This window comes from Camelus bactrianus, chromosome 2 (assembly GCF_048773025.1).
Source record: "Camelus bactrianus isolate YW-2024 breed Bactrian camel chromosome 2, ASM4877302v1, whole genome shotgun sequence".
Classification (NCBI taxonomy): domain Eukaryota; kingdom Metazoa; phylum Chordata; class Mammalia; order Artiodactyla; family Camelidae; genus Camelus; species Camelus bactrianus.
Genome location: NC_133540.1, coordinates 92,226,539 through 92,246,604, shown reverse-complemented (window position 1 = coordinate 92,246,604; position 20,066 = coordinate 92,226,539). Strand labels below are relative to the sequence as shown.

General features: G+C 34.6%; 1 protein-coding gene across 15 annotated transcripts in view; it reads left to right on the top strand.

The window, feature by feature from the left end:
- Positions 1–1,914: 1,914 nt before the first annotated feature.
- The window catches only part of SEC31A (SEC31 homolog A, COPII coat complex component), a 60,441-nt gene continuing 42,289 nt past the window's right edge, over positions 1,915–20,066 (top strand). For all 15 annotated transcript variants that reach the window (XM_045513114.2, XM_074346278.1, XM_074346270.1 and 12 more), the window contains exons 1-7: positions 1,915–2,052; positions 11,992–12,071; positions 12,730–12,853; positions 14,280–14,478; positions 15,963–16,058; positions 16,968–17,108; positions 18,545–18,687. In XM_045513114.2, the coding sequence (XP_045369070.1) occupies positions 11,993–12,071; positions 12,730–12,853; positions 14,280–14,478; positions 15,963–16,058; positions 16,968–17,108; positions 18,545–18,687 (782 nt within the window). In that variant the 5' untranslated portion in view covers positions 1,915–2,052; position 11,992. The remainder of the gene's footprint in view (positions 2,053–11,991; positions 12,072–12,729; positions 12,854–14,279; positions 14,479–15,962; positions 16,059–16,967; positions 17,109–18,544; positions 18,688–20,066) is intronic.

The following is a 20,066-nucleotide window of genomic DNA, read 5'->3' as shown; positions in this document are numbered from 1 at the left end:
TGTTTCCAATATTAATTTTACTATATTACATTTATAGGCAACATCAAGAGTTTTTAGTATTTTGACAGGTTTTAAGGTCACAGAACATAGACTGTTAATCCATAGATTAAGAAGGCTTTGCACAGTTTCAGCTTGCATAGTCACAGCCAGAACTTCCTGCATTTAAAACAAGCTACGGAGTCTTTATATTCAACCAGGTATAAATATACCAAGCCTGGAAACTGTATGTTAGCCTTACAATAACCAGTTACGTTATAATTGACATTTCATATTGCCTTTGTATGCTACTATATCAAGGTTTTGAAATGGAAACTTAACAATACTGAATGTCTTATTTGTACTTTGAGCATTAATCTATTTGTAGACAAAGTCCTGTCTAATAGAATAGGGGCTGGCAAACTTTACCTTAAAGGGCCACATAGCAGATACTTAGGACTTTGCAGGCCACGTAGTGTCTAGCAACTACTCTGATGTTGTAGCACAAAAACAGCCATAGATAATACAGAAACCATTTAGCATGGCTGTGTTCCCATAAAACTTAATGGACACAAAAATTGTAATTTCATGTAATTTTCTCATGAAATAATTTTTCTTTTGCTGTTCTTGGCTCACTGGGCCTACAAAAGGGAGTAGGGGAAAGGAGAGGTCTGTAATTTGATTTATGCAGGAGGAACCTGTAGTTGAATGACTATATTAAATGATACCAAAGAATGTAACCACTACTTGCATCATTGAGTTTTGGAGTTTTCTAATGAACCATTTTTGCCCCATACCATCCAATGCACACTTCAAAGCAGGATAGGGTCTTTGGGGAATGAGACAGTAAGGAGTTCAAGGTGTTCACTTGATTCAAATGATGATCCTACTTTTAAGTTGGGGATTTTTATTAGCACCCCTTTAGGTAAACTAGGCCTTGCAGCAATAAGTAAAAATAGAAGGCTTTTCAGAACACTAAAAATTAGCTACTGTCTCCTAAGCTGCTACTGTCTCCTAAGCTGCTTCAGCAAGTCTACTTCAGCCCTACAGAAATAAATCTGCTTTTTAAATTGAACCAGAAGTAGAAGACAATAGAAGGGTGTTGGAAGTACAGTGAGAGTACAAAAATCTGCCTACTGTTAAATAGCGGTGCTTGCCATATTTTACTTTTTGCGTGCAAAACAGAGAAACGTTACTTCCCGTGAAGGCATTTAGAAAAGACTGGTGACTGGTGTAATGGGAAGAGAACTGGTCTAGAAGTTAGGAGTCCAGGTTCTGATACTGTGATTTTCCTCTGGCTTTGCCTTATTTGCTATGAAATAATTCCTCCCTAAAACAAGAAACAACATCCATGTCACGCACTAATTAGATGCCTGGCTCTGGCGAAACTACCAAAGTTACAGTGACTGAAGGCAAATGCTAACAGATCTCAAACAGTAAGGCAGGATACTAACCGCAATACCTTGTTTACCCCACTAGGCCTCTTCGGAGTAACAAATCAAGTATGTCCACAACAGCCTTTGGGTATGACCAGATCGTCTGGTTTTAAAGAAGTTCTCAATAAGCAAGTAAGCAATTTTAAGACCCTAGTCACAATTACAGTTCCTGCAATAAGGCCCTCGCAGCCCGGTTTTCGGTGGTTGGTCGCGTCGGCAGTGTCGCGGCGCTGCTGACGTCTCACAGGACCAGTGCTACGTGGCGTTTCCGCGGGCTGCGGCCGTTCTTCCGCCACACAGCTACACCCAGCAGGACTTTTCTTCTTCGCGTCGTCCTGGCCACCGCACGCCGCCCCTCAGGACCGGTCCGTAGCCTCCCAAGGACATGCGCCTCGCGGCACAGGGGCCCCTCCCGCTAGCCACCGCTCCCGGAAGTGCCGTGGCGGGTCGCGCGCCGGGTGGGTGGGGCCAGGCCGTGCTCCCGGAAGCGTCGGCCAGCCGGCTGGGCGGGGCTGCGGCTGCCACGTTGGAGCGGAGCGTGGAGGTGGCCCTGGCCGGGAGGAGGGGCGGCGGCGAATGCTGGGAGACTCCGACGGGTGCCGAGCTAACGTTGGAACCGGTCGCCGAGGGTCCCCGCCAGGTGTGTCCGCTTCATCCCCTCCTGTCCTCTTTGCCGGGCCTCTGGCCTTCAGGGAGAGCCCGGGCCAAAGCTAGGATCCCGGCCTCGATCTCCGGTGGTCCCCGCCAGACTGCGGCCCGGTCGGTCTGCGTTTCGGGCCCGGCGGGACGCCTGGCGTCACGGTTTCTTCGGAGATCGCGCCTGTCCGCATCCGCCGACGTTTCCACTGCTGAGCAGGAGCGCCCCTAAGGCTTGCGACAGGGTGTCCTGCCAGGGTCCATAAGTGGGGTCTGAGGTTAGGAGACCTTCAGACCCTTGTGCACAAAAAGGTGCGGTCCCCAAGGGCGAGGGAAGGAAACAAACCTCAGGATTTCTTTGGTTGACTTCAGTTTGGTTAGGACTTTTTGTTAATAATTAAACCGTTGCCGGATTTAAAGATTCGTAGGTTTTATCTGAAGGCTACTGTCATTTAGCCAGAATTGGATTATTTTAAGGGCAGTACTCGCCAGTTGCAGCCTATACACCTCGAAGGAAGTCTCATTAAGTGTTGTGTGTTTTTGCTAGTAATTTACTATAATAAGAGGTTAGATTATGGGGCAGGTGTAAAATGAATAAAAATATTGCCTGGACTTATGAGCGTTATAACCTCTTCCAGAAGCTCAAGGAACTAATTTTACCTATATCTTTCTGAAGTTGCAGTGATGGTCTCTGAGAGAAATCCTTCTTCCTAAACTGTCTTTTCTAACCACACGAAACTGAAATCGGGTTGTCTTTGTAGGCAACTGTATTTAGTCAACAGTTAGAGCCTCGTCCTTATACTGTCTTAACGTTTGTTGTACGTACTGATTGTTCTAGAGTTGGCTGAAGTTTGCTTACCTTTTCTTAGTGATTCTCCTGTGTTGCTTGTTTCTTATTATCCGTTAATTGCAGCTCTGGGAAAGGTTTGTAGACTCCAAGAAGTTTTGGAATACTTGAAGTGTTTTTGTAGTTGTGAATTTATGTTACACACATGTAAAGTTATTTAGGAAACGTGAGATTTGGAATGGATTTAGGTTTAATACTGCTTAATTTTATATAAGCAGGCTCTTTTCTGAAGCTGACAACATAAGAACAGAAAGAAATTTGTAAACTGTAAGGAGCAATGATTCTTAACTTTTGGGGGTTCCATTTCCTTTGGAGGATCTGGTAAAGCATTGGATCATCTTCCTAGAAAAATGCACATACACACATATAGGAGTTTCTGTATAGTTTCACAAGATTTACAAATCTCAAAGGCTTTTATAAGGTGATATTATTAAATTGATTTTTACATTGTTTTTAGAAATGTTGTCATTCTTAAATAGGTTAATTTCAGCTCAAAAAGTTTTGTTTGTTAAATGCAGATAAGTATGACACCATTTAGTTCAATGACCAATGCACAGTTCCTTCTTTGATTTGATTTTGGTTGAATGAGATGAGCCTAGAACATAGATAACATTAAATAAATCCTCTGGAACAAATGTGCCAGTCCCTAATGAGATTATTTTGCCCACACAGGATGGATTTTTACTAAAGGCAGTGGCAATTAGGGATTGTGTTCCTGATTTGAGAGTCAGTTTCCAATTCTGTGACCCCTTTCACTTTTTACTTTCTGAGGTTTAGGTTAGCTCTATGTATATAGCATGGTAAAGTTGGTGTTTTTTTTTTAAAGAATAGTACTATTAGGTTTTGGTGTTGCTTCACAAAATTAGCATTTAGAAAATGCAAAAAGAAAAGAGTTCCCATCTAACTGCATACAGTTGCAGACCCTTGGATGAATAAATCAAAGTTGTAGTCTAGAACATAAATTTTCTTCAAGAAAGGTATTCTGTTGAAGATTCACTGGGGTAAACATTTTAAATTATGACTTCTGTATTAGCTGACATTTACAAGCATTTATTTACTACATGTCAGGCACTGTTCTCAGCACTCTGTGAATTCTCACAACCACCCAATGGCATAGATGCTTTTATTATAGTTATTTTTCCAAGTAAGTAGCCAAGACACACATAGGAAAAATTACGTGCCTGAAGTCAGAGCTAGGACTTGGTAGACCAGAGATTTAAATCTGCTCCAGTCACTATGCTTTTAACCGCTGTACCATAGATACTGTCTTGTAGGTGGCATCTGTGAACAAGCCATTGTCCTCACAGTTTTAATATTTTCAGAATGATTATATTCTGTGTAAAATACTCTTGAATGAAACAAATCCGCATAATGTGAATTCTAATCACATATAATATTGAAAAAAATTACACAAAGTTTTTAAACCTAAGACCTCTTTCTTCCTATTCTCAAGAAAATTAGTTACAGCTAAATGATCATTCTGCCAGGAGATACACATGCATCCGATGAAGCTGTATTTCCATAGTATTCTTAGTAGTTTTGAGGATGATTATACTAGGTAGATTATGGTATTCTTGTTTAATTAGATTCAGACCACATCATATAGTTGTAGGCTGTTGTTGTAGTATAGTGATTTGATTTTTGTTTTTAAACAATGGTATTGAAGCCTCGTGTTCAGTACACAGGTTAATAAGTAGAACTGCTTCTGGTGGAACACTGAGTACTGAGGCTTTAAGAAACAGACTTTATAAATGGGTTGAATTCCCACTTAGCCATTTTATGTTCTTGTGAATCTGTCTCTTTCTCTTTCAGTAAATGTTACACATTAACTAAATGTTCGTAAATTAGACAGCCCTTGTACCTTTGCTCTTAGAGTTACTGTAATTCTGTTCAGTTGGGTTTTTAAAAAATATATTTGTAGCTATTTTGTTTTCACTTTTAGAAATTATTCTAAACGCAGTTTATTAAAACCTTTTTCCCCCAGCAATACTTTCTACTATTTTTTAAGTTAGAAAAGATCCTTTAAAAAGTTAAGAATTTCAAAATTAAATGTTTTACTTGAAATTGGTCTTTCTAGCTTATCAATCTGTTTGTATTCCCCTAAATATAGACATGCAAAATCAATCAAGCAAAACTTTCTGTGTACCTCACCCTGTGCAAAGGAATTTTGAGTCCCAAAAGGGTAAAAGTTGTAACACGTGATTGAAAAAAATCTATTTGTTGAGTTAGTGAGACAAGATGACAGAAAACAGCTGGTAAAACAGGCAATGGGAAAATATGTAAACAATATGTACTAACAGAGTGTTAGATAAAGCTTTGTTAAGATGGAATAAGACATTTTATTATAAGATGCTTAAAATGTGGTACAAATATAAACAGTGAAGAGATTATATAGATCAGTGTGGATTGGATCAGTTAGGGCAGTTTTCATGAAGGAGTTGGGTCTTGAACTTACCAAAGACAATTGGCTGAGAAGAAGAAGGGCATTTGACATAAATAGGCATCTTTTTCACTTCTTAGAAAATTGGGGTTTTTTTTCTTTTCTTTTTCACAATAATCTTAGGAAACTAGATGAGTAGTTTTCTTGATTAGTCCCATGATAGTAATAATCTTTAAAGTAGTTAACATGTTAAAATACTTTTTAACATATGTGTGAGGCATTGTGTTTGGTCATCTGTAAAATACATTATCTCATTTAAAGCTCACAATGTCCCATGAGGTAGCCACTCTTACCCCTATTTTTCAAATGTAGAACTGGGGCTCAGAGAGGTTAGATACTGTGTCCAAGGTCTCATGAGTAGCAGAGCCAATATGCAAATTGAGGATTGCCTCCAGAGGCCCCACTTCTGACTACGTGACTCAACCTCCTAATCCGCTTTTGCCTAACCTAGCAGTTTCTAAAATACATTTCTTAATTTCATTATGCATTGTAGTTTTTTTGCTAATAACTATTCCTCATAAATGTTAATATTTCTTCTATGATTAAAATTGAACACGTGAACTTGTTGTAGTAACAAATAAGAGCTTGGACTCTGGAACTAAACTTATGAGTTCAAATTTTGGCTCTACCCCTTGCTAGCATGGACCAATTATTTAGTCTTTCTGTGCCTTCATTTTTTTCATCTGTGAAATGTTCTTCAAGTATAAACAATTTGAACATGTAAGACCCAGGGCATATTTTTAGTCTAAGGCCCTTATAAGGAAACTATTAGAGGATGAACTTCATCCTCTAGAGATGAGTAAGAAAATGGCAAAAGTACTGTTGGAAAACATTGAGCAAATTTACCTACTATAGACCTGAGACTAAAACAAAATTGGGAATAAGGAAGAAAGAATAAAATGTACATGTTAAATATCTGATGATGTAGGAATTGGTTATAAAAGTAAAAAATTAAGAGAACTGGGAAGTAGGCAGAAAATTCGAGTATCTCCTATAGTATTGCCTCATCTATAATGGCTAGGAGTCAAAGGACATTTAAAGCTGGCAAATCAGAGGTATGAGCATATTTAATAGTACACAGGTAAACACTGAGAAAGATAATACTAATGACTATTAATGGTGATGCAAGAGAAGTAATAAGATTACATAAACTAATTTTGTTAGTACTCTTAATAATTAACTGTAAATAAATAGAGGATTAGTGGTATTAAATGAAATTATTTAAAATTACAGTTGTAAAGATAGAATCAGAAACATACTAGAAAAAAAATACAAATCACTCTAATTATCAGAAAATTTTTAAATGTACAAAAAGAAAATAGACAGCAGTGAAAGACATTTTTTAAATTATAAAACCAAACATAGCAAAATATGATAGAAATGAGGGCAACCATATCTGTCACAGCAGTAAATTTTAAATAGCCTTATTAGCTAGTCTGTTGAAAAGATTTTCAAATTGGATCACCAAGCAAAATCTGATTTTTTTTCACTGTATTCAAGACAGCCAGTGAAAACACAATGGTTCAAAAGTTGAAAAGGCAAAAGAACATATATAAAGGCAAATAAAAAGAAAGCTAGGGTATTGATCTCAATATGAGACAAAGCAGAGTTCAGGCCTAAAGGCATTACAAGATAAAAATACTCCGTAAAGCTAAAATATGTATTTGACAGTGAACATTTAACATGTCTCTCTACCTATGTATTAAATAGGTAACTATGTAACTGTACTAAATAACAAAGTAACTTTCATAAAGGAAGTTTCAGCAGCAACAGACTCCCATAGAAAACCAATTTATGGTTACCATCAGGGCAAGGGGGCGAGAACGAATAAATTGGGAATTTGAGATTTGCAGATACTAACTGCTATATATAAAATAGATAAACAAGTTTCTGCTGTATAGCACAGGGAGCTATATTTAATATCTTATAATAACCTATAATGAAAAAGAATATACATATTTATATGTATGGCTGAAACATGCTGTACCGCCAGAAACCGACACAACATTGTAAAGTGGCTACGGGAGATACTAGGAGAAATATGTACAAATGTATTAGTAGCAGGATCCTTTTAATTTACTGTTCTTGCTCCAAGACAAATCAAGTGGAAAAACAAATAAGGATGTAGAAGACCCAAACAATTAAGTCAGTAGGGTAGATTTGATTAATATATATTGAATTTTGAAAACAGAGCACCCCTTCTTTTTAGATCTCATGGAACATTCACAAAAACTCCTATATGTGCCTCAAAGAAAACTTGTTTTATAAATAAGAAATAATACAGAAAAATCACAATGAAGTAAAAATAAAGACCCCTCCATTTGGATACTCCGTTTGGATACAATTCTTAGGTCAATAGAGAATACAAATGGAAACTAAAATGCATAGGTAACCATAATAATGAAAACACTAGGAATGTATAGGATGCAGCTAAAGCAGTGCTCAGAGAAAATTCAGAGCCTAAAGAAATAATAAAAATGGGTACGTTCAGTTTTTAGTTAACTAAACAGTTAGAAAAAGAACTAAGTAAACCAAAAGAAAATGGAAGGAAGGAATTAATAAAAATAAAAGCAGAAATTAATGAATTTGAAAACAAAAAGAATGGAACTAATAAATTAGAAAGCTGGATTTTTGTAAATACTCAGTAAAATAGTCAAGTCACTAGCCAAGCTAATTTTTAAAAGAAGGGTAGGGCGAAATAAAATGTAAATATGTTTAATTAAGGACTAATAAATAACCATAAACAGCAAAAATTTAAAGAATCATGAGTCTATGTTGTTTAGCTCTAAAAAAATTAGGAAATTATTTTTAAAAATAAAGAACTATTATAGGAAAATACAATTTACCCAAAATAACCTTGAACAAAGAAAATTCAAATAGATTTCCATAGAAGAAATAGAGAAAACTACCAGAGGAGCAACTCTCCCCAAAAAGCACCAGGCTCAGACGTTTCATAGGCGAATCCTATTAAATCCTTCAAGAACCAATAATTCTAATGCCGTTATTAAAACTGTTTGAGCATAGGAAGAAACAACTCCCACATTTGTTGTGAAGCAAGTATAACATTTGATATCTAAACCTGACAAACGTATAGAAGAAGAAAATTATCGATTGCATCTCACTTGAGACTCTAGGAGTGAAACTTTTAAACAAATGGAACCTTGCAGCACCGTAGTAGGACATCATGAGCAAGAGAAATTTATTCTAAGTTTGAAAAGATGATTCAGTTAATTCAGGAAATTTGTTAGTATAATTTGTTTTATTGGTAGACCTAAGGAGAAAAATCATATGGTCATCTCTAATTACCTAATTAATGAAAAGCATTAAACAAAATTCAACACCCAGTTTTTATGAAAAACATTCAGTAAAACAGTAATCAATGGCTATTTCCAGATATATACATATACATATATACACACACACATATCTCTACAAATATGTGTATGTATATATCAGGTTCCAAAATCATGCTCAGCGGTGGGAACAAAACAAGAAATATCACTGTCATCGCTGCTGTTTAATACAGTACTGTCAGTACTAGCTAACTCACACAAGAGAAAGATATCAGAGGAATGACAGTTAGGAATGAGGAAGTAACTGTCCCTTTTGACACATGGTATGAGTGTATATGTGGAAAACCCGACAGAATCTACTGTAACACTGCTACAAAAGGAGAATACGATAAGATAGCAGGATATAAAATTAATATGAAGAAATCATTATCCTTCATATAACAATAAGAAAAATAGACATTATAATGGATAGGAAAAAAAAGCCACGTTTACCAACAAACCAAAAGATAAAACACTTAGGAATAAACAAACCTAATATGTCAAATTTCAAAAACCACTGAAAGATTAAAAAAAAAGACTTAAATCAAAAGACACCATGTTCTTGATAGGAAAATTCAACATTGTGTCAGTTCTCCGTAAATTAATTTATAATTTGGTACAGATTCAGTAAAAATACTAGCAGTCTCTTTTTTCTGGAATTAGACAAAAACTGTAGAGTTTATGTAGTAAAATAAACAGTAATGGCAAGGAAAATGGGGTGGGGGTGTGAGATGGGGGAGCAATAGATAGGGAAGCAGTTGAAATCATACTCATAAAGCCTCAGTATTTAAAACAGTGGAGTGCCTGGCATGTGAATAAACAAATGGACATAGGAATGGTAATCCAAAAATAAGCCTAAATAAATGCTAGAATGTAAATTCTAACCTACATCCTGATATGTATAGGAATACAAATCTATAGTAAATCCAGAAGTAAACCTAAGTACAGGGAATTAGTACATGATAAAGGTGATACCTAAAACTAATAAGAAAAAGATAGACTTTGCAGTAAATGGTTTTAGAGTAATAAGAAAAAAATAAACTTTGAGTATACATTGTATACTAGGACACATTTCAAATGAGTCAAAATTCAAATGTAAAGAGAAAGCCATAAATAAATTTGCTGGCAGAAAACTATCAGTGCATGTCTTCCTAACTTTGGCATGCAGAAGGCCTTTTCTAATTAATCAAAATTGAGAAGCCACTTTTCTAAAGTGATAAATTTTACTGTAAAAATTATGGTACATCCATAGAGTGGAATGTTTTTCAGTGCTAAAATAAAAAGAGCTATTGAGAGAGAGTATAGGTCAGTGGTAGAGTGTGTGCTTAGCATTCATAAAGTCCTGGGTTCAATCCCTAGTACCTGCAGTAAAAAAAAAAAAAAAGTAAATTAAAGAAACAAAAAACCTATTCCCCCCCTACCCCCAGGAAAAGAAAAAATAAAGGAGTTATCAAATCACAAAAATGACATCGAGGAGCCTTAAATGCCTATTGCTAAGTGAAAGAAGCCAATCCAAAAAGGCTACATATTGTGTGATTATAACTAAATGACTTTATGGAAAAGGCAAGACTATGGAGACAGTAAAAAGATCAGTGGTTGCTAGGGAGGGAGGAGGAGACGGATGAATAGGTGGAACACGAGCTTTTAGGGCAGGGATACTTCTGAATGATACTATAACGGTGGATATATGTCATTTTTGCATTTGTCAAAAACCAAAGATAAACAATACAAAGAGTGAACCTTAATGGAAACGATGGACTTTGGTTGATAATGAGGTGTCAGTGCTGATTCCTTGATTGTACCAGATACACTACTGTGGTGCAGGATGTTGACAGTGGGGAGGCAGCATTTGAGGGGTGAGAGAGGGAGGTATGTGAAAACTCTCTAAATTTTTCACTCAGATTTTCTGTGAACCTAAAACTGCTCTAATAAATAAAATCTATTTTTAAAAAATCAAAATTTCGTGAAAGGTTAAAAAAAAAAAAAAAGCAAAAGACAAAGTCTGACAGCCTAAGAGAAAAATGGGCAAATGACATAGACAGGAATAGACAGGAAAAGTGACAGAGAAGGAAATATGGATGTCCCGTAACCATATTAAAAAAAGATGTCCAATGTTATTTATAGTATGAGAAATGCAAATTATAACTCTCCAGAGCTGACATTTTTCACCTATCATACTGCCAAACATTTAAAACCATTGGAAGGGCAGCAGCTGTAGGACAGCAGTCTGTAGGGCAGCAGCTACTCATATATTACTCTTGGAAGTGTGAAAAGGCACACTTGACATGGAGAGCAACTTGGCAGTATCCATCAAAATTAAAAATACATTTATCCTGGGAGGAGGGTATAGCTCAAGTGGTAGGTCCCAGGTTCAATCACCAGTGCCTCCATCAAATAAATAATTAAATGAACCGAATCCCCCCCCCTGCAAAAAAAAACTAAAAACAAAAAAACCTTAAAAAAAAGAGGATTAAAAAAATTTACATTTACTGTTTAACACAGCAGTTTTACTTCTGGAAATTTATAGCTTTCCTTGCCCACGAGTGAAACAACATGTATATATGACCACTTATTTCAGCATTGTTTGTAAAAATAGAAGATTAGAAACAACTCAGGTATTCATCAGCTGTGGCCTAAGTAATAAATTATGGTACATTTTACAATGGAATTCTGTACTATGTGACTGCATTTATGTAAAATAAAGTGTTTTTTTGTTTTTGTTTTTTTAAGCTATAGTACAGTACCTCTTGAACTTTTCTACCAAAGTAACTTTAACAGAGAGAATGTAAAATAGTGGCTTGGAGTGACCATTTAAAAAAATTTTTTTTTCTGCTTTATCTTTAAAATCTGTGGGTTTACTGTATTCTCTTCTGTGTTAGTTTTAATTTAAAATTAATTTTTCAAACTGTTCTTATCATTGAGTAATCCTGCTCCGGGAAGAAACAACTTGTTTATTATATGCTTCTGTCCTCTGACACACTGCCACCCATACTGTCTTGTCGGAGAAGCATATTGTGTACCAAGGTTAATTAACCAAATACTACCCTTGTTTTTGCAAGTTTCTTTCCAGACTGATTTTTCAGCTGAAGGGCTATCATTGTAAATAGGATAGCCCTATATTTGTCTCAAAATAATTAAACAAGTTTTTCTTCTTTCTAATGTTGAACATTCCCAGCAAATGATACCTAAACCCATTTGATTTATTGACATTGCAGCATTACTAATGATGTATTGGTTTGTCCGGTATATTTCTATGTAAAAAATGTTTCTGTGTTCTATATTACATGTTCAGTATATTTCTATGTGAAATATTCTCTTTATCAGGATGAAGTTAAAGGAAGTAGATCGTACAGCCATGCAGGCATGGAGCCCTGCCCAGAATCATCCCATTTACCTAGCTACAGGTAAGTTCAACAGAGAGAAGATAGTATGAATTACCTAATTTCTTCTCTTCCACATCTGACTTACTTATACTTGTCCTTCAAACTTCATCTCCTCTAGAAAGCCTCTCCTTCCCTGGCGAGGTATGTCCAACCTTATTAGCTGAGTTCATTGACCATCCTTTATGCTTGTACATCATAGCATTAATCATGGTATATTAATGTATAGTGCCTTCCCTACTTTATAAGAATTGTGTTTTATCTTTATTCTTTCATTATTAAGCACAATAGATAACATGTAAAAAAAGTTAATAAATATCAATTTGAATGAATGAAGAACAGTTTTGATGCCAGCATTTTTATATAAAAAGAGTTGGTGTTATATCATTTGTGACTATAAACATGGGACTGTTCTTACAGAGAGGTTTTAAAATATCTATAGGCTTAAAAAATTACCTGCATTACCGACTCTTACAAACATCATTTCTGAGCCTCAAGTCAGAATCTTACTGCTATAGTAATTTAAGCATCTGCTCGATGTTGTATGTGCAGAGATTGCAGCCACTAATGCAGCAATCATGAATGAGATAATTGAAAAACATGCATTTAATTTCTGTTTTACATGGTCTTCTGAGTCTTTTCTTTCTCGCATATGTAGTTACCATAAATGTATTTTTTATAGGAACATCTGCTCAACAATTGGATGCAACATTTAGTACCAATGCTTCCCTTGAGATATTTGAATTAGACCTTTCTGATCCATCCTTGGATATGAAATCTTGTGCCACTTTCTCTTCTTCTCACAGGTATGAGATTCAACCTTAAATTCACATGATTATTTAATTATATTTTGTGGTTGATGCCTGGCATGTCTGTAAATGTTCCGTTAATAGAAACTGCAAGGAATACCGTCAATGACATGACATATTTTGTGAAAAAAATATATGAGAGAATTTCTATGGAAGTAAAAGAAGTGTCTATATGTTCTGTTGAATTTTTTACTACTGACTGTTTTGTGTAGGTTAAGAAGGAGAGGCTCTAGTTTCTAGTATTTTTTTTTTCTCACGATATAGTAGAATTATTTTTTTCTATCTCCTGTATCTCGTCTGTTTACAAAAAAAGGTAGGTATGACTAGAAAAAGGAGTAGTTGGATGAATATTAAGATGTTAGCAGTGATTATTTCTGAACGGAGGTTGTTTTTATTTTTTCCCCTGTATCTGTATTTAAAAATACATTTTCCTTGAATCTGTATCTAAAAATAATACTTCACAAAGAATTTTGTTGACATGATTTCTGATACAGCAGATATTTAGATCACCTATCCAAGCACTTAAGCCATATTGGAACACAGGGAAGGACACTTTCATTTGAGTAGTAAAATATGCTTTTTGCCTCAATGGCATGGCAGATCTGGGGGAAGAGATTGTACCTTAGCTAAGAGAATACAGCTCAAATCATCGAGTCTCATGGGACCTCTCATATTCTTCCAAGTCCTCCACCCACTGTGATGGGAACCCCAAATACCTTTTGTCGAACAGTTTTTCTGCTCACCACCGTTTGTCTCATTGTGTATCTCCATGCCACCTCCGTGCCAAACCATAATCTTTTATCCTCCGCCAATGGGGTACTTGTCTTAATGACATAATTTTTCACTTTTCTGTCACTTTTCTACTGTCAGAATACGTTATTTTTCTTAGAAAATGTCAGATGACTCCCTTAACACCTTTACTATTTAAGAGACAACTTGTTAGTACTTCTTTTGTCAGATAAAATCAAGGGAAGTGGTTGATTAGCTCTATTTTATAAATGAATCAAAAGCAGCTTAGGAAGATTAAGTAACTGACCTGGGGTCTCAAAGGTTCTAAATGGTAAAACCATTCTTAAGCTCATGTTTTTGTTTGTCTGTTTCATTTTCTTTCTTTTTAAATTTTGGCAGGGGGAGTGTTTCATTTTTTATTAAGCTCATATTTTTTGACACAAGCAAATATGCTTTGTCATATTATATTAGCTCTACAAGTTTATACTCTTCAAGATTACAAAATAAAACATGTACATGTAAGTATAAATAAAAACTAAAAGGCCATTTCACCAAGTTATGCACAATTACCAGGAATAGAGGAGAGGCAATGTTTTTAGTGTATTTATGAAAATAATTAAGTGTATAATTTCAAATTCTTTTCTATATTTATTTGACTTCAAAAAGGAGTTATTTTATTCATTTTCTCTTAAAGGTACCACAAGTTGATTTGGGGGCCTCATAAGATGGATTCGAAGGGAAATGTCTCTGGAGTCCTTATTGCAGGTGGTGAAAATGGAAATATTATTCTTTATGATCCTTCGAAAATTATAGCTGGCGAAAAGGAAGTTGTGATTGCCCAGAATGACAAACATACTGGCCCAGTGAGAGCCTTGGATGTGAACATTTTCCAGGTTAGACTTCTGACATTTATTCATAATTCTTGAGATATGTGTTACTTATTTGAAATAAGTCTATGAATCTACTCTGCCTCAGTCTTGGAATTGAAAGCTGAAACTGTGCCTGTGCAGGTTGATAAATAAGTGTATTTGAAGAATGGAGGGTTCAGATTTGGGTTCACAGTGAATTGATACTAACTCCATGGAATGGATCAGGCTGATGGGTTTAATTCTAGAAGTCTGGAGATGTCATCTTATTGGACATTTTTTATTTTTTGTTTCTTTTTTTGTTATTGGACATTTTTTAAACATTAGGAACCTCAAAGGTTGGAAACCTTGCCTTTTAAAAGTTTGTGTTAGTACAGCATTAGTCGGGTACAATGGTATGTGGCTTAATCTACTGTTTTGTTAGTTGATAAATGCTGTATTTTTGACAAAGAGGTTATTACCCTTATCAAGTAATTATAAATATACACAAATATAGTACAGATTTAATAAATAGGCAGTTAAGAGGCTTTCTACTATTGTCATCATAAATATTGCTGAATATTAGTTATAAAAATTATAGATAGGCTAATAAATATCTTGAGTTAATAGGATACTAGAGTATAACCAAAAATGAATATTATCTAAGTTTAAAATAGTTATTTTTCTTACATTATAAATAGATACTTCGGGTCTACAAATACAGAAACCCAAACTTTTTCATTTCTGCAGTTTATGGTGTCTACTCTTTAGATTAGATACCTAATTTCTCTGTTAATTGGATTAAACAGCTGCAGATTTTTGGTTAGTATCTTCTATTATAGGTGACTGCTACCATAGAATTCCTCTATTTTCATAATTATATGTCAGTTTTTTATGAGAGTGAGCTTTAAAGGATGAAGATCAATGTATGAACCTCATTATCTTCCTATACTTCATATCAGTTTTAGGGTCTTTTTGACCCCACAGGTATATGACAGAGATAACCTAGAAATACTGCCGCCCGGAACAAGATTGAGCATAAATGAAATAGAAATATATGAGCATTTAAGACGAGAGATATGACTAGCTCTGTCTTGGTCCAGCTCCTGAGGCTGTCTTTGAGGTATCCTGAGATAGATGCCATTATTTTAGGATTTGGCAGTTTGTCTAAAAGCGATAATTGGTGACCAGTTTAGTCTCCCACAATCAGACCCCCTTCCAGAGATGAAAACCACAAGTAATAATTCCTGTCTGGTTGCATTAAGAATTTACCCATGTAATTATTTTTTAATGTATTAAAATATCAGTAGACATATTATCTTTTTAGTTTAGTAGAATTTTATTATACGTTTCTTTAAAAACACTTTTAATTTTGGATTTTTATGCATAGTTTTTAGGAATTCATACATTTTGCCTTTTTAATTAAATAGAAAAATTATAGGCCTTAAAATGGACAGATCTTTCCAGCTCTGAACTGAGTTTTCTTAATTATTTGTAAGTACTATTTAGTTATTAATTGTTTCTTACTGCAGACTAATCTGGTGGCCTCTGGTGCTAATGAATCTGAAATCTACATTTGGGATCTAAACAATTTTGCAACTCCAATGACACCAGGAGCCAAAACACAGGTATTACATTGATTTCAATATAATCAAAAGAACCAAAATTAAGTTTTTCTACACTTATTTCAGTATTTTTCATACAAAATATAGTTATTAAAATTAGTGTTTAGATGTCATTGATTTTCCTTCAGCACAGTGAACTATTAGTAAATATGTTTCTTCAGAGTATCAAAGAACCCTTCAGCAGCAAATATTTATTTAGTACTTACCACCTGCCAGACCTTGTTTGATGTACTAGACTTACGGTAGTAAATAAAATCGATGGGTCTTTAATAGTTTTCTTAGGTATAATACTTCATATAGTATAGAATTTTACATCATATAGTATTTTAACAATATCCAACCTTAGAATAAACATCATAGAGTAGAAAGAAAACTTACTTAAAAAAAAAATCTCAACCCATTTCCTCTGTATTTCTAATAAGCTGGGAAAGAGTCCTCCCACTGCCTCCTTGAGTTTCTTAATGTTGTATAGACTGCTCAATTTGAGTAGCCAATATAATGGTCCCTAACATTTTGGGAGGTAGCATAATAATAGTGTATGAACCACCATTTACAAAGATAGTCTTCTAGGTTAGGCTGTAATTTTTGCTCCTAGTTGTCTGTCATATTGATGAATATCTACTTGGTGGTCTGTTTTCTACCTTGGGGCAGTTGCAAAATAAAGAAACAGTGCTCGATTTGTAATAGGAGCTTAATAAATTCCTGGTGAATAAACAAGGTAAAATACTAGAATTGGCATATACCTGAACTTTAAGCTATATATCATATACATTGAGAACTTAAGAATATAAAAGCAGATTTGTGGAATGAATAGATCAGATTTTTAGGTAATCCATTTTTAAAAAGAATTAGATTTTGTAGTTAAATTTGATTATAATTGAGAAATGGTTTTTAGTAATTTATTCCTTATAGCCCCCAGAAGATATTAGCTGCATTGCATGGAACAGACAAGTTCAGCATATTTTAGCATCTGCCAGTCCCAGTGGCCGGGCCACTGTGTGGGATCTTAGAAAAAATGAACCTATCATCAAAGTCAGTGATCATAGTAACAGGGTAAGTATATGATTGATTTGTAACATACATGTTTTATTTCTGATGTAGGTATTCTTATATTGTTTCTCAGAATTGGCAACAAATCAAATTTCTGTGAAATCAAATCTTGTCTTTTTATAGACCAATCATGTTGGAATGAGAGGTTTTTTCCTTTGGGGAAAATAATAAAATTCCTACTAAACCATTCTGGATATATTAATGAAGAGAGAGTTTGGTTAATCAAGGGGGTTATTCCATGGTATACTGGTTGTTTTGCTTTGCTAGCAGTTCCAAAGCATTAACAGCAATCTTTTGTGAGTAGGGGTGTGTGTGTGTGTGTGGTGGGGGGAGGTAGTTAGGTCTGTTTGTTTGTTTGTTTATTTCATGGAGGCACTGGGGATTGAACCCAGGACCTTACCGCTGAGCTATACCCTCCCCCAATAGCAACCTTTCAATTCATCTTTAGCTTTCTCTGGAGTGTAACAATTTTCCCTGCTAGTAATTTTATGACTGTGAACCTGTAGTTTACAGGCTCCTGGCTTCATCTTTTCTGATTAGAAACTGCTAAAGTGAGCTAGTACTTTTCTCCAACTTGGCCAGTAGATGCTGTATAACACATTAAATTTTTGACTTTACAGATTCATTAATATTATGTCATCCTGTGCTGTAAAGTAATTTAGACACAGTTTAGGCCTTATTTTGTTAATTTGTTTTCATTTACATTGTTTAGTTGGACATTTAAAAAAAAGAGTTTCCCTAAATCAATACATACATAATTTAAAAACAACAACAACAAAAACTATTTAGAATAATATTTCTTCAGGGTATTGTTTTTCAGTGAGTCATGAATTTTAGAACAAATTTCAGTGGAATAAAGTATACCATATGCATGTCAGTCATCTTCTGGAACATTTAATAGGATCTGGGCTTCAGGCATTTCTCAATAATAATTGTAAATTATTCCATGTGAAAACTTAAATAGTAGTTGTTGCTTTAGATCTTTTTCTTGATTTTTCTGATAAAACAGAGGAAAGAGATGGATTTTTTGGTCATTAAAATCTTTTATCTTTTTATTTTCATTTTTTCTGAAAGTATTAAATTTTAAATTTATGTAAAACTTTTTTCCTAGTTACAATTTGGACAGGAAAACTCATTTTCAGTATAGAATTATTGTGGCCCAGAATGGCTTTGTATATCCAAGAGCTGGATGAATTGAAAATATTTAAGCAAGTTACTTTAAAGACTACTGTTTAAGAGTGTTTAATAAAATTTAATAGTTTTATTTTTTTAATAAACTGAATTTTTAACAAATAAAAAAAATCAATTAAAATAAATAATTTTTTAATAAGCCTGAGCTAATGTTTTATGCTATTTCAACAGAAGCATATTCTTCATTTTCATTTTGGCTTTTCAAGAAGTAGTATGATTGATAAAATGTGAGCCTTAACTATCTACAGATGCATTGCTCTGGGCTGGCGTGGCATCCTGATGTTGCTACTCAAATGGTCCTTGCCTCTGAGGATGATAGGTTACCAGTAGTCCAGATGTGGGATCTGCGCTTTGCCTCCTCTCCACTCCGTGTCCTGGAAAACCATGCCAGGTAACATGCTCCTGTTCCAAGGACCTTGATTTGTTAATTTTTAAAAATGTATTTACTTACTACTTTGAATTATCAGATAGTTTTTTAAAATTAGGGAATCTACTTTGTCTCTATCTTGTAAAAGTTAGTGTAAATGGTTTGTTTTCATTTTAAGCAATAGTCATCTGATTTTCTATACCAAACAATGGTAGCCAATTCATATTACAACAGCATGAAAATGTGTTAACGGATTTTCCACTACTTGTTTGAAGTAATGATTAATAGGTCAAAATTCTAGTGTAACAACACTTTGGGACAACTCTTGGGACAACAGTTATACAGTTTCATCTTTATTTCAGTCATACTTATGAAGAGTCTTTCCTAACATTAAATGTCAAGCAACAAATGAAAGTTTGTTTTACTTTCGAGTGTCTATCTTAATTTAAAGGGAAACATTTTTGAGAAATTAGGTGGTTCATTCTGCTTTCAGTTTTAATAAATGTGTGGATGCTCTAAAAAGATACGAGAATTTTCTTGTGTTAGTTTCAGTAGCATTAAATTTAGTTTGTAGTTGTACAGATTTCCTATTATTGATATTCAGGTATCCAGGGAGTTTACACATATTTGTTCAATGTTTTTAAACACAAAACAAATCCCTTTTAATGTTACAGTGTTTTGTAAGTACTTTGGGCTTTTTTCTTCTTTTATATTTAAGGATATAGACATTTTAAATCTTTTTCCCCCCCTAAGTAGTGGAATTACATACTTTAAGAAGTCTTAAAATGTATGATCTCTCCTTTAGCTTCTGATAAAGGAGAAGAACCTAGTCAAAGTATAATCCTATTTAGATGTTGTGCTTCAATTAACTTTTTAGTAAAGAAGGGATAATTCTGAGAAGTTTTAATGTTTTTCTCATGTTTGGTAAGGTTTTATTTATTCATTCAACACATGCTTATTGAACATGTGCTCTGTGCCAAGTACTGTACTAGGATTCAGTAATATATCAGACAAAAATTCCTGCCCTCAGGGAGCTTACAGTGCAGTGGGAGGACAACTAACATTTATGTAGCATGTAAAGTATGCAAGTACTTTAAATGTTAGCTTGATTAATCCTCATAACAAACCTATGGTGTAAGTCCTATTATCCCATTTTACACATCGGAAATTGAGGCTCAGCAAGGCTAAGCTTGGCCTAGGTCACGAAACTAGTCAAATGCTGACTTGTAATCCAAAACATTCTGATCCCAGTATCCATGCTCTTAACACTATATTCTACTGCCAGTTTTAGAAGTGGTCATAATTTAGCAAGACAGAATACCATAGTAGGTTCCAGGAGCAAATCAACCTCTTGAGTTCTCAGTTTTCTCCCTCTAATAAATTTAAGAGTTGGATTATGTGAT